The 14,100-nt window shown below is 43.2% G+C and overlaps 1 protein-coding gene across 2 annotated transcripts in view; it reads right to left on the reverse strand.

Moving 5' to 3' along the window:
* The window catches only part of RNF121 (ring finger protein 121), a 74,311-nt gene extending 60,455 nt beyond the window's left edge, over nucleotides 1-13,856 (reverse strand). The window contains exon 1 of one of the 2 annotated variants that reach the window (XM_019744313.2): nucleotides 13,671-13,856. In XM_019744313.2, coding sequence (XP_019599872.1) covers nucleotides 13,671-13,841 — 171 coding nt within the window. In that variant the 5' untranslated portion in view covers nucleotides 13,842-13,856. The remainder of the gene's footprint in view (nucleotides 1-13,670) is intronic. The other variant, XM_074335832.1, reaches the window with a different exon arrangement.
* Between the last annotated feature and the right edge of the window lie 244 nt (nucleotides 13,857-14,100).

Genomic DNA, 14,100 nt, shown 5'->3' on the forward strand with positions numbered 1-14,100 from the left:
CTCCCCATTCCCACCTCCTGACCTAGACAACCACAAATCTACTTTACATCTCTACAGATTTGCCTTTTCTGGAACTTTCATATAAATGAAGTCATATAATATGGTCTTTTTTGACTGGATTCTTTCACATAGCAGAATGTTTTTCAGGGATCATCCATGTTATAGCATGTATCAGTAGCTCATTCCTTCTTCCCAAGTAATCCTCCACTGTATGGATATACATTTTATTTATCCATTTATCAGTTGATAGACATTTGGGTTGTTTCTACTTTTGGCTATTATGAATAATATTGCTAAGAACATTTGTGTGTAAGTTTTTAAGTAGACATATGTTTTTATTTCTCAAGTATATACCTAGGGGTAGAATTACTGGATTATATGGTAACTCTATGCTTCACCTTTCGAAGAACTGCCAAACTGTTTTCCACAGCCGCTGCACCATTTTACATTTCCACTAGCAGTGTATGAGGGTTCCAATTTCTCTACATTCTCAACAACACTTGTTATTATGTCTTTTTGATTATAGCATCATAATGGGAATGTAGTGGGATGTCACTGTGGTTTTGATTTGCATTCTCTGATAGCTAATGATGTTGAACATCTTTTCATGTGCTTATTGGCCATTTGCATATTTTATTTGGAGAAAAGTCTATTCAGACATTTGTATATTTTTTATTGGGTTATTAATCTTTTTCTTGTTGAGTTGTAAGAATTCTTTATATATTCTGAATACAAGCCCGTCATCAGATATTTTCTCCCATTTAGCAATCCTACTGGGGGTGAACTGGTCCAAGCATCATTTGAATCTTATTCATCTTTGTGTTTCAAAGAACTAGCACATAATCTGGTACACTGTCTGTGTTCAATGAATGTTAGATGGATGTTACATAATGTTAAGTGCTTTGAAAATAAGAGTAACGCCTTACTCTTCCAGTATCCCCCTCACACATCACACCTAGCACTAGACACAAAGTACATGCTTTGGAAATAAGCAGAGACTGAATAATTCTCTCTTGAACAAACAAACAATGGGGACGATGCTGCAGAAGTATCCAGAGGAACTCAGAAAACCATCTGAAACCAACAGAACTTACCGTATATATCAGCTACTATCAGTTACCCTTGAGACAGCTGTTGCTCTCTGAGAAGAAGCAACTTTTGTATAAAACATTCCTGCAGTGGCCCACACTCAGAAGTAGCTATCAAATGCTCCATCACTTAGAATAATGGCCCCCTCTCCTCCATTCCCTTAGCCAGTGGGAAACAGCAAGCACATGACAGAATCATAAGTTATGTTCATTCCTAGCAGTGAATGAAACTTGGGCTCTGCTTAGCATGCCTTTTCTCCTTAAAGAACTCAGAACTTGATCCAAAGAGAAGAGACAGGCTGGCATCGGGACACATTAGAGATGGAGAGCTGACAAAAGTGTTCCATCCTTTGTGTCTAAGTTAGAAAGTGGCTCTTTCTCATAAAAGAAATGCTAACATGAAACCCTTCGTGATCGTTAATAACCAACAATAAATACTTTCCAAATTTAACACAACTAGGACTGAAGGAAGCTTTGGGGAAAGAACACGACTGATTGTACCAGAAGGCCTAGGTCAGTGGGGAAGGAAATGTGTCTACCATCTCTTACTTTCTATTATGCAAGTTATAAAAGTAATACAGGCTCTTCAAACCTCATGCCCTTCTTGCCAGTCACTGTGTTACCCAAGCTCAGAATCTTCTGTTGTCCCAATTCTGCCTGTAAGAGGAAGAACTCCTTGGTAGGCTACAGAGGCCCTCCAGGAGAGCACCGGAAGTGAGCTCTTGTGGCCACACCAGGCCACGATCTGACCCCAGTCTGCCTTGCCCGTTTCACCTTCTCTGCCCACCCCCAACTCCTCCGGCACTTAGCACACGCTCCTCTGTACTATGCATAACACACCAGAAAGCACGTGCACTTTGGAATTAGATCAATCTGAAAGCCCTACTTGCTTGAACTAAGGCAAGTCTTCCGGGCCTCTTTAATCCCTTCTCCATTTCTGTCCCCAGAGTGATCTTTCTAAACTGCAAATCTGATCCATGTCACTCACCTAAGTGCTTAAAGCTCTTCTATCGCTAATCATCTACTACACATAAGAATCAGACTCCTTAGCACAGCATATAAGGCTTGCGTGATCTTGCACGTGCCTCCCTGTCTAGTCTCCCTACTTTCTCATTACTCCCCACCTTCTCCTCTGATGTCCAGTAACAGTAACCTACACACAGTTCCCACAGTGCCATTCTCTCCCTCTCACTTTGCACAAGTTGTTCCTCCTGCCCAGAGGACCCTTCCCTTCTTTCGTAAGCTGGTTACTTTCTAGCCATCTTTCACACCAGCTCAAGTGCCACTTCTCTCGGGGAGACTTTCTGATCCCTTGCCCACCATTTCTGTGCTCCTGGAGATCTCTGTGCCTCTCGGTATTACAGCAGTTGTTACATCTGTTTATTTGCCTGACTCTTCCACTGGACCATGAACAGCCTGAGGACAGGGCCTATGTCCTCATTACCCTTCGCAGCTAAAACAGTGCCTTAGTAAATGCCCAACGAACAGAATTCTCTCCCACGCACATAAGGCTGGCATAGCAAACAACTTTATTAATATTTTAAGCTGACAGCATTGTGACTCTGAGTGCCTTACTACTGTGTTTCCCCGAAAATAAGACCTAACCGGAAAATAAGCCCTAGCATGATTTTTCAGGATGCTCGTAATATAAAATAAGCCCTACCGCATTTCCCCGAAAATAAGACTGGGTCTTATATTAATTTTTGCTCCAAAAGACGCATTAGGAATTATTTTACATTACGAGCATCCTGAAAAATCATGCTAAGGCTTATTTTCCGGTTAGGTCTTATTTTCGGGGAAACAAGGTAACTTGCTTCAGGTAACAACGGTGTGGCAGAGCCAGGATAAAAAGCCACATCTTCAGAGTCCCAGACCTGTGTCCAGACCTCTCCTCTAAGCTCATATTTCCAACTGCCTCATTAACACCACCAAATCGTTTAAATATCACCTTAGACTTAACATGGCCAAACAGAATTTTCCACATTTCCTCCCTTCCCCGCAAAAATGTCTCCCCTGGTCATTCTTATTTCAGTACATGATACCACCAAACACAGTGTTGACAATTATCAAGTCAAAGCAAAACAAATCCAAAAACCCTGAAAGTCAAGCTTGATTTTCTTTCCCTTACTTCCCATACTCAATCCAACAGCAAATCCAAACCATGTTTTAAGTTCATCCATTTTTCTCTGTTGTCTCTGCTGCCACTGCCCACCGGCCCCCAACACCAACACCGTCTACTGCGCGTCTCCTAACTGCTCTCCTTGAATGCCCTCCTACAAGCCATCCTCCTCAAAGCACCCAGAAAGATCTTTTTAAAAATGCAAATCAGCTCCCTTCACTTCCATTTTTAAAACCGTCCAAAATCTCTTCACTGTACTCTAACAAAAGTCAGCATGTCGAGCAGCGTCTACAAGGCCTTGCAGAGCTGCTGCCAAACTCCCTGACCTCACAAGGCACTGCTTTTGCTTTGGTCACTATGCTTCAGTCATATTGACCTTCTTTTTGGCCCCAAGACATGCTTAACTCATTCTCATCAACTTGAACTTGCTTCTCCCTCCACTTAACACACGTTTGCTTCCAAATCTTCAAATTGCTAGGCCTTCATTATTCAGGTCTTGATACCATGTCCTCGGAGGCTTTCCATAACCACGCTATTTCCAGTAGCGCCTCTCCTCTAGCTGTCCTCTATCACATCATCCTACTGTCCTCAGAGCACCTGTCCCCATTTGGAGTTCTCTTGTTTGTTACTTATTTGTTATCTGCATTCCCCCATTAGAAAGTGACCTTTACAAGGGCAAGGACCTCGGAAGTCTTGTTCATTGCTGAAGCACTGGGACCTCGAGAAGTGCCTGACGTATTTAAGTCACAAGTGTTTGAAGAAGGAAAGAATGAATGAATGATACAGATTACATACTTAATAAATGCTTAATGAACGTGTGAGTGAATGAATTAGGGAGAGGGATGGACAGGGCATAAAGATAAGTGGAAGCACTGCTTTTTCATATTTTTATAGCCGCTCCCTTTTCTCCGTCCTCACTGCCTTGGCCTTGCGCGGGTCCCCTCCTTCGACTACGGCAGTATTCCCAACGATTTCTTCTCCTCTTCCCACCCTGATCCCTCCAACTACAACTTCGACATCCCTACCACTTGATCAGAGACACAGATCTTCACATGGTACAAGCCCAAGCTTCTTAGTATGTTGTTAAAAAGGCCTCTTCAACCTTATCACTCACTGCCACCCCCCTACATTTAACCTACACTCCAGTTTTACAGAAATTCTTATAGTTTTCAGAATATTCCATGCTGTTTAATGCCTCCAAGACTCTGCATATCTTTTCATTTTGCTGGACGGCTCTTCACTACCTCACAGACGATCTAACTCAAAAAATCCTCAAGAACCAACTCAAGCATCTTCTCTAAGTCTTTAAAGAGTCCCCCAAGCAGAGCTAATCCCCCCTCCTTTGTGTCACATGGTATATAACTCGCGCTTATACTATACGACAATTACTCGTTTCCATGTCTGTCTCCCCCTACGTGACTGTCAGCCCCGAGAGCAGGAACCACGTCCTCATCTTTGTGTCCCCAGCACAGTATGTCACACACATAGGCACCCAGTAACTGACGACTGAAAAGGCATAAACACATCTTAACTCCTGCGCCTGGCATTCAGTCAGCCTCACGTAGGCCCCGACCTGTGTTTCCTCTCGTACTTGCTCATCCCCACTCACATCCCTCTTTCGCTCATTTACTTGGGTCCTTTACCCTATGCTCTCCATCTCTAGTGACATTTAAATCACCTGTTAAGGCCCAGCTCAGATGGCTCCCTCTCCACGAAGTCTTCTCTAACAATACCAATGACAGGGATTTACTTCCCCCACAGCACTTTGTGTTTTTCTGATAAGGTATTTAGTACTTATTTTATAATTATACCCACCTCCTATTTTTCTAACTAAATGGTAAGCTCCTTAAAGGCAAGAAACATGATTTAACATCTTTTCTCTCAACCCAAATGCCTAACATTAGTGCTTTACACAAAGCAAACCATTACTATTAATATTAATACTATTAATATTAGTGGAGAACAATATGTTAAGCATTAGAGAGTTCATGCCTCCATTCCTTCACATATGCTTTTACCTTGGTATCCATATTGTAAACTTATACTCCTCTTTAAGAATCAGCCCAATGTCATATCCTCTCTGAAGTTTTCCCTGACCCCAAATCCACTTAAGCACTCCTTCCTGTGGTAGCTGTGGGACCCTGTGCCACATGACATTGTCATTACCACTGGATGGATTTCTCTCCCTACTAGACCATGAACTCTTTTGGAGAGAGACAGTCTCTTTATCCATGTGTGAAGTCCTAAGACTAAATAAAGTATCTGGCACACTTAAATGCTCAGTAACTATATCGTGAATTTTGAAAATAGTGAATCCATGTTATACAGCAGGGGTGTCCAAACTGCAGCCCGTGGGCCAACTGCGGCCCGCGATCCATTTTTTATTGGCCCGCAGCAAATTCCAAAAATATATTTCGTTTACTTAAATAAACCAGGTGAGGCAATACGTACTTCACCTCGAGAGAGTGGCCTGGCTGTTTGTGTTTTACCGCATATGGCCCTTGGTGAAAAACGCTGAAAAAAGTTTGGACACCCCTCTTATAGAGTATGCCAGAAATACAGGTCATAGAGTCACATCGCCACATTCAAACCAAGCTACGCTATGCAACCTTGAATAATTATTAATTATCTGTGTTCAGTCTTCCTCATCTGGAAAATGAAGATAATAATAGTATTAAAATAGAATTAAAAGAACTAATGCATGTAAAATGCTCAGCATAGTGCCTGGCACATAGTAGGCACTAAAAAAGTTAGTTAGCTATTATTATCATTAGAATAGAAAGAGAAAAGACTGTTTCTGCAGGGCACTAAATAATAGACTCCAGAAGAGGTTAAGCTCAATCCCATGGGCACTGGGGAGTAAAATGTCACTGGAGGCCTCTTAAGAAACAGAAGCATTCAGTTATTGAGAACACCCTACTGGAAGGGGCAAGGGGGGACAGAGGCAACGCAAACCTTGGCAGGGCTTCTGCTCCCTGCCTCCAGCTCTCCGCTTTCCCTTTCCCCACTGTTTCTCCCTAGTTGCCCAGGGCCAAAAGTCCCACGGCCATACCTCTACATTCCCTTGGGAAAGCTGCACTTTAGAGAGAACTGATGAGTTTATGTTTACCTACAGATTTCCAAGTTAATAAATGACTTCAAGAAGGGAAAACACAAAGAAAAAAAGTGGAGATGAGGGGATGACATCAGCTGGATTATCCGGGTTGGCTTTCATGGAGTAAACTTTCAGGCCACATCGCCCCAGGGGGACTGAGCCTACACGCCCCAGAGGCATTCTCTAGCAGCACAAGCGCCTCTCCATGGGTCAAACATACAAAGAAGCGGGATCTGGGAAAAGGTACAAGGAGGACCTTGTACCTTTCAAAAAGTTGAAGGTAAACAGAAATAAGAATTCTAGCCCAGTTTGAATATTGCAACAGAGGTATTCAAAGAGGAAACAGACTTTCTGTAGAATAAGCTCCCATATCATTAGACTGAGTGATCACTTACTGGGGGTGTTCAACACGGGTGGATGGACTGAAGAGTTAAGTTCCATAAACATTTGAATATCTACTCTACGCTCGCTACTGTGAGAGAGTAGGTGCTGGGAACACAGGGATGAAAAATAACATCGTTCTGTCCCCTCAAGGAATTCACTGCTAATGGGGGAGACAAACTCAACATGGTAAGTGCTGATAGAAATCTATACAGGGCGCTATGGGGGCAGAAAGCAGGGCCTTGGATACTGAGTTTATGTCTCACTGGTAAGAAACAATATGGCATTAATTTATAAAATGGAAATGCTTCATAAGCAGTTTATAAGCATATATTGTCAAGTGCTATTGTGTTATTGCCAGAACAGAGTAGGTATGTCACGTAACCTTTACGGTTTAGTCAACACTCCCTTGATTTTGAGCAGAATCCATACCTACAAGCATTCTCATTTATTCAGTAAGTATACTGATGTCTGCTATGTGCCAAGCACTGAGGAATTAATGCACAGATGAGACAGTCCCTGCACTCAAGGCGTTACAACACTCCTCCTCATCTTTTCTTCCTCTCTGCTACCCCCTTTATTGACCAGATGACACCTTAAATCCCTCCTGAAGTAGAGTTAAGTCATAAGGTTAATCAAAAAGTGACTTAAAAAGCAAGAGCGAGGTACTGTAATGGGAAACCAAATGGGAAAGACTGTCTGCAGATAGGGTGTCTGCCAGAGCATAAAAAGTCAAAGGTTAGAGAATCCGAGGTCATGTGTAGGCCTTTTTGTCTACAATTTCCCTGTCACCATTTTTTTCTTCTCTCATCCCAGTATTACTAGCACAGATTATTAACAATAATTATACCTTTCTTCAGTCATTCACTAGTATTTACTGAATATCTGATAAGAACTGTAGGAAACACAAGGCAGAGTAAAACACTGGGAGCCAGGACTTTCAAAGCTGGAGAGACCTCTAGAAGGTCGTCTAGTCCAAACCTTTCATTTCACAGATGAAGAACTGAGGTACAGAGATACTGGACTCTTTCATGAGTTCACAGTCACACATTTATTGAATCATACTCTAAGCCAGGCACCACAGACAGGACTTTTCAAGGACAACTGTCTTGTGGGAAAGACAGACAAATAGCATGAGCCCAGGGGAATCATCTCTGTAAATGAAGTCCCACATTTACACAGTAGAAATGCCTAGTATAGGACAGTATGGACAGCACATAGTACTCATACTGGCCAGAGCGGTTAAGAGCAGGTGCTAGGGTCGTAGAGTCGTCTTGGAGTTGAACTCCAGCTCTGTCATTTGCCTAGCTGTATGACATTGGACAAGTTATTCTTTAATTCTCTATGCTTTAATTTCCACATCTGTAGAATGGGCATAACCATAAAAGTAATGACCTTGTAAGGTAGTGGTTGTAAATTCCCATAAACCACGTGGCACAGGACCTGGCACAGAGTAAGCACTCTATATTGTTGTCTCCAGCTCTCTCCCGCTGAGCCCTGTCCTCAGAATCCTCAACACAGCCTTCTATGCAGCCGCAATCATTCGGCTATCTCTGAGATAAAACAAATCTGCTACTCCTAGTCTAGAACCTAGGTCTACTGTCTACTACTCTAGTTTTTCCCACTACACTACGCTACTACTCATTTTACATGCCTTAAAAAAATCCAACGATAAAGGGTCAAATATCCAAGATTAAATTTCAGTCACATATGCCTTAATTCCACAATAAGATCTTGGCTTTAACCAAGAATCCCTAAAGAAAAACCCCTGGAAACAAGGAACATTTATCAAATGTCTACAGGGAGCGAACCACAGGAGTAAAAAAAAAACAACCAAACAGTGATTACCAATTTGAAGAAGCAAGGGACGGGAGCTTCCACAGCCTGCCTGTTTACCAAAGCAGCCGGGAGGAGGAGATATGACATGGCCTGCCATTTTCTCCTTGATGTACCCACTGTACCCATTCCACTATCACAGCACCTGTGACACACTGTTGTACTTATTTTTCTACCCCATGCCAGGCTGTGAACTCCTCAGCCAGCGTGGTAGTAACAGGCACAGATAGCACAATGCCCGGCACACAGCAGGCAGCAGGTATGTCAGAAAAGTGACAAATTAATAAATGAACAAGAGAAAAACATAAAGGGCAGGGAAAGAAGGTCTCAGTGTAGATCTGAATAGTTCTAGAAGCCAAGAGAACCGTGGGCTAGAAACTTAAAGTACAGGCGGGATGTAGAAAGGCATAGAGGGAAAAGCAAAGGTATTCTCGGCAGACAGGACAACACCAGCAAGGACCTGGCAGGCATGAGAAACACAGCACACAGTCTGTTAGAGCCAGAAAGAGCTTTTGAAATGATTTAGCCCAATGGTTCGATTCTCACAGGGATGTGGTAAACAGTCAAGCAAAAAGCATGTACTACTGAGCAGAGGAGCTGGCATATCACATTCACTAAATGATAGCTATAATTACTACTACTCAAAAATAATAATGAAACACTTATTAGGTGCCTGCTGTATGCCAGGCACCATACTCAGTGAAGGGACTACAACACTGAGCAAGAAAGACTCGGACTCTGCTTTCTAACGGAGCTAACAGTCTAGTGGGGAAGACAGACGACAGTTAAAATAATGCTTGTAGGGCTGGGCTAGGGGAAGTACAGGGGGGCTGAAGGAACATAAAGGAGGGTTACCCCATCACTGGGCAGTAAGAGAAAGCTCCTCGATTTTCAAAGGATGGCCTGAGACACCCAAGGTGTTCTTTGAGTCCCTTCAAGGACCACAAGGCTTCGAAGTGAGATTTTGTTTGAATAAAGGGTTTCATGACTAAAGGTTTAAAAACCACCAATGAAGTCCAATCTCCTCTTTTAACAGGAATAAAACAGGGCCAGAAGAGGTAAATTATGCATTTGAGGCCATAGTATCTCATTAGTTGTAGACTGGGATACTTATTTTGAACTTGACCTGGAAACTACTCACTGAGGTGCATCATTTTGGCACATGAAGTAGACACATCCAGAATTCACAGGCACTGGCCAGGCAGACGGGCTGGTCCTGATTGGATGTTGAAGTGTTTTTCTACCTTAGGTCCCAAGCCAGCTCTCTCTGTGCCAAGTTCCTCTCAGAGGTTGGCCAGCTACCCCTTTAAGAAGGAACTCACTGGCTCCAGGAGTAGGTCTGCTCTGCGCCTCCTAGCTGGTACCCAGACTGTATACTACTAACGTCCTCAGCACCCTGGTTTGGCAAGTAGAGAGAAAGAACTGAGCTTAGCCAGTCGTCAGAGGCTGTTTCAATACCCAACCTGAGCTGGTTAGACCCATCTCAGCGCCCTACCTACCACTTGGCTAATCACACCTCATGACCTGAGGTTCAGCAGAATCAAATTATCCGTAAGTCTAAGGCCCTGCATTAAAAATAAAACCCATTTCCTTTAGTTAACCCCCATTTTGAACCTCTCAGGAATGAAATGTTGCTTCATGTTTTAGAGATGGGACTTTTGTATATAAAGACAGGGTAATGTACTTTGATAAAATGAGTGGGCAGTTTAGGTCTTTAAACTGAGGGGAAACAAACACTGGAATCTATAAAAATGGGTTTAAATCTAAGTGATACCACTTAGTAGTTGTAAAACCCTCAGCATGTCTAATATTCTGACCCTCAACTTCCTTGATCGTAAATAGGGAATATTATAAAAGTTACCTCACAAATGTGAAACTTAAAACGCTTTTGAATCACAATCACTTATCAAGTGTACTGAATCAATTTTCACATATGAGACAATTAAGACCATACAGTTTTTGGGGTGACCGGTCAGCTCAGTTGGTTAGAGCACAGTGGTCTTAACAACAAAGTTGCCGTTCGATCCCCACATGGGCCAGTGAGCTGCGCCCTCCACAACTAGATTGAAACAACTACTTGACCTGGAGCTGATGGGTCCTGGAAAAACACACTTAGAATAAAAAAAAAAGTTTAAAAAAAAGTTTCTTCTAAAGAAACAAAAAAAACACACAGTTTTAAATTACCTACTCCCCGAGTACAATAATGGAGCACAGAATGGAACCAAGGTGCTCAGTAAGGCATGGGAGACCTGAGTTGGAACCTGTACTTCCCGTTCACAAAGTGTGGAATCCTAGGAAAGTTACTTAACCTCTCTAGCCTCAGTCTCCTCATTTATAAAATGTAACCGTTAACACCATCCCACAGGGCTGCTGTTAGTAACAAATGACATAATGTAGGTAAAAGCCTGTAAACAGTCTGGTTTATGGTAGAGGCTCAATAGACAGCAGCCTTTTTCACTGGCAGCTCTTTTCCTAAGCCCTCTTTACCAATCACCTCTCCAAAACAAGAGAAGCAGTTAGCAAAGCCTAAATCACCTCAGCTACTAGAGAAAGTGATAGTGAAAAAGACAAAAGAGGAAAGGAACAGTGAATGAACTGTCGGCTATTGCTCCAAACTATTTATCATTCTAATGGCATCTGATATTGAAAAACATAGGTGCAACGCCCTGAAGAACCACAGCACCGTGCTATCTTGTCAAAGCAGTGGCAAACAGCACCACCTGCACTTTAGCTAGGCTATCCATTACCCTTTTATGATCTGGCTCCACAGTAGTCTCTACCAAGCAGAAAGGGCTACAGGCAGGCAACTCTGATGCCACATGCAAATCACTGCTTCTTTGTAAACCCAATATTTAATTTTTCAGCTCAAACCCATCTCTATCACAAAGACTTCACTGATTCCCCCTAGCTGACTCAAGGGCTTGTCTCTTGTGCCCCAATGAATTTGTTACACACTTCCATTACAGCAATTACCTAACGAGAGACCATTTGCATGTCTCTTCACTACAAGTTGGTAAAAATCCTCTTACCCATCTGTGAATTTCCAGTGCATAATACACAGGAGACCCCATAATTACAACTTAAAGGATGGGTTTCACCTTCTCTTTCACTAGTTAAGAAACAGCTGGGGAGACATTAGTAGAAACTCCTGAGGTCTACAGGACCCCTGTTCGGGGGACAGGGGTTGTTTGGTTTTTTGCAGCTTGAAGGGGTAAGTGACTGTTCCTGCTTCTCAGAGTTACTTCTTAAACACACAAAAAGGACAGAACAAGTCCATAGAGAATTTCCATGCAACAGATTACACTTTCTCAGTAAATGAAACAAGTCACAAGTTTCCTGGGATGAATGCTTATGGTTACGTATAAAATTGACCTCTAGGTATGACATTCCAGAAGTATATTATGCTAAGCTCTTAAAATTCTTAAAACAATTAGGGAGGAAAAGCTAAAAAACAAAAATGTATGACATCAAAAATAAGTTCTTTTCTCTTCTGCCAAAACATTTGCTCTTTATCTCCATGAATCCTGGTATATGTAACTAAAATCAGGCTCCCTCAAAAGAGAGCCCATGATTTATAAACCATATACAATAACTTCAATACAGTATTTACCTTTTTTCAAGGCGCTTTCAAATATATCTCACTGAACCACAGACAACTGTAATCGCAGAAACTTAAAACTGGAAGGGGCCTTAAAGGTCATTTCCACAACCACCCGACCTCACCAACCAAGTGATATCCAAATACCTCTAGAGATTGGGAGGTATGGATTTAAAATTCTTTTTTAAAAACTTCCCCCCAGCTCAGATTACCTGTCAGTTTCTGTCTCCTCCCCCTCACCTTAATGATCCTAATTAGGTTAACCAAATCCTCCAAGTCATCCCATCACCACGCAAGTCTGCTGTTCAAGCCCACTGCTACTCCCTTTCTCTGGGCCTCATCCCCAGTCCTCCCCAACCACCCCAGCCCCTAACATAACCAGGGCCTCTAACATTCTGATCCCTTACACCTCCCACTGGTCCCAATTCTCTTCCTCCTATTCCTCCCTGTTCATATGCTGTCATGTGCAAGACCACAAGCACCCCTAGCTATGAATGTATCTTTGGCCTCAGAATCTTTTCCCTTTTCTTTTTCGCCTGCTTTCTGCCTCTCATCACTGTCCCTTCATTCCCTTCAAACTCAACTTCTCCCTCCTAGTGATTCTTTCAAGCACCATTGATAATTGAATACACCAGTTATTAGATGCCTATTAGACAGGTAAAAGGGGAATACACTCTCAAGAAACTCACCCTCAAATAACTCTTAAGTCTAGAAAGAGAGAGAGAAATAGAGAATCATTTATCCTATAAGACTCAGTTCCTCTGGGAAGCCTTCCCTAGCAAAAACAGAATTGTTCCCCTCTTCTCTTTGCCACCATTACATTATATGTACCTCTGATGCAATGACTAGTCTTCTTGTGTGTTTCCCACCACTAGACTGTGGGCTCTTCAGTGGGACGGCCCTTTGTCTCCCCAGTATTTAGCCCAGATTCGGCACAAAGGTGATACTTAATGTTTGTTAAATGAGTGAATGGATGAATTCCAGTATACAATTATTCATTCATCCATTCGTTCTTTCATTCGTTGACCAAAACTTTACTCAGCATATATTATATACAAAGTAACGTAAGGATAAATAAAACAGCTTACATAAAAATAACTCAAAGCTGTAATACTAGTATATTAGCAGTCTTCCCGGCCCGCAACCCAACACCCACTGCAAACCTAACCTGAGTCCTTTTCCCACCGTGAAAGCCCCACCTTCTCTGGCCGAAGTCCACGCCCCTCCAACTGAAGCTACCTTCTCAGCCCTTTAGTCGTATCCTAGAGCCCCCAGCTAATAATCTCAAATCTTAACACCCCGACCCCTCTGGCTTCTCTCCCGGTCGTTCATCTCCACCCTTGAGGTCAGTGCGAGTCTTCTACCCCCATGACCACCTCCGAGTCCCCGAGTTTAGGGTACCTCTGATATACCTCTCGGCGCACCCGCCCCCCACTTGGCTCCTTCCCTCTCCAGATCCCGTCTCTCCTAGGATCCCCCTGCCCCCACTCCAGATACTTCCCTTCACCTCCCTTCAATTTCAGCCTGAGTTTCTCCTCGGCTCTCAACTCTTACCTCATCCAGCTCCCGTTCCCCGGCAGCACCCCCTCCAACCTCCACATCCAACACTGCCGCCATCTTCACAGCTCTCCCCCTCCCCTCAGTCCCCGCGCAAGCCAGCTGCTTCCGCCGCTCAAGTGCTCCTAGCCAATCGGCGCTCAGGTTCCGGCAGAGGGGGCGGACCATCAAGATAGGCGGAGACCTGACTGGGACTAAGAGACCATCTACCTGCTTCTCACTTAAAGGTCAAGGAGGGACGGTTCCCAAGCACTTCCAAGCTTCGGCAGGGGAGGTTTCTTGGAAAATGAGAAGTTCGGCTTGTATTATTTTTAGTGCAAATATTTCACCCATTCTCCCCTTTGGAGAACCGAAGAGAAGAGTCCCTAAACCGTCAACTTTCGCGACGCTCCCTCACTCTGCGCTTCGAGTGAGGTGTGGAGTCTAA

The sequence above is a fragment of the Rhinolophus sinicus genome, linkage group LG06, assembly GCF_036562045.2.
Source record: "Rhinolophus sinicus isolate RSC01 linkage group LG06, ASM3656204v1, whole genome shotgun sequence".
NCBI classification, from domain to species: domain Eukaryota; kingdom Metazoa; phylum Chordata; class Mammalia; order Chiroptera; family Rhinolophidae; genus Rhinolophus; species Rhinolophus sinicus.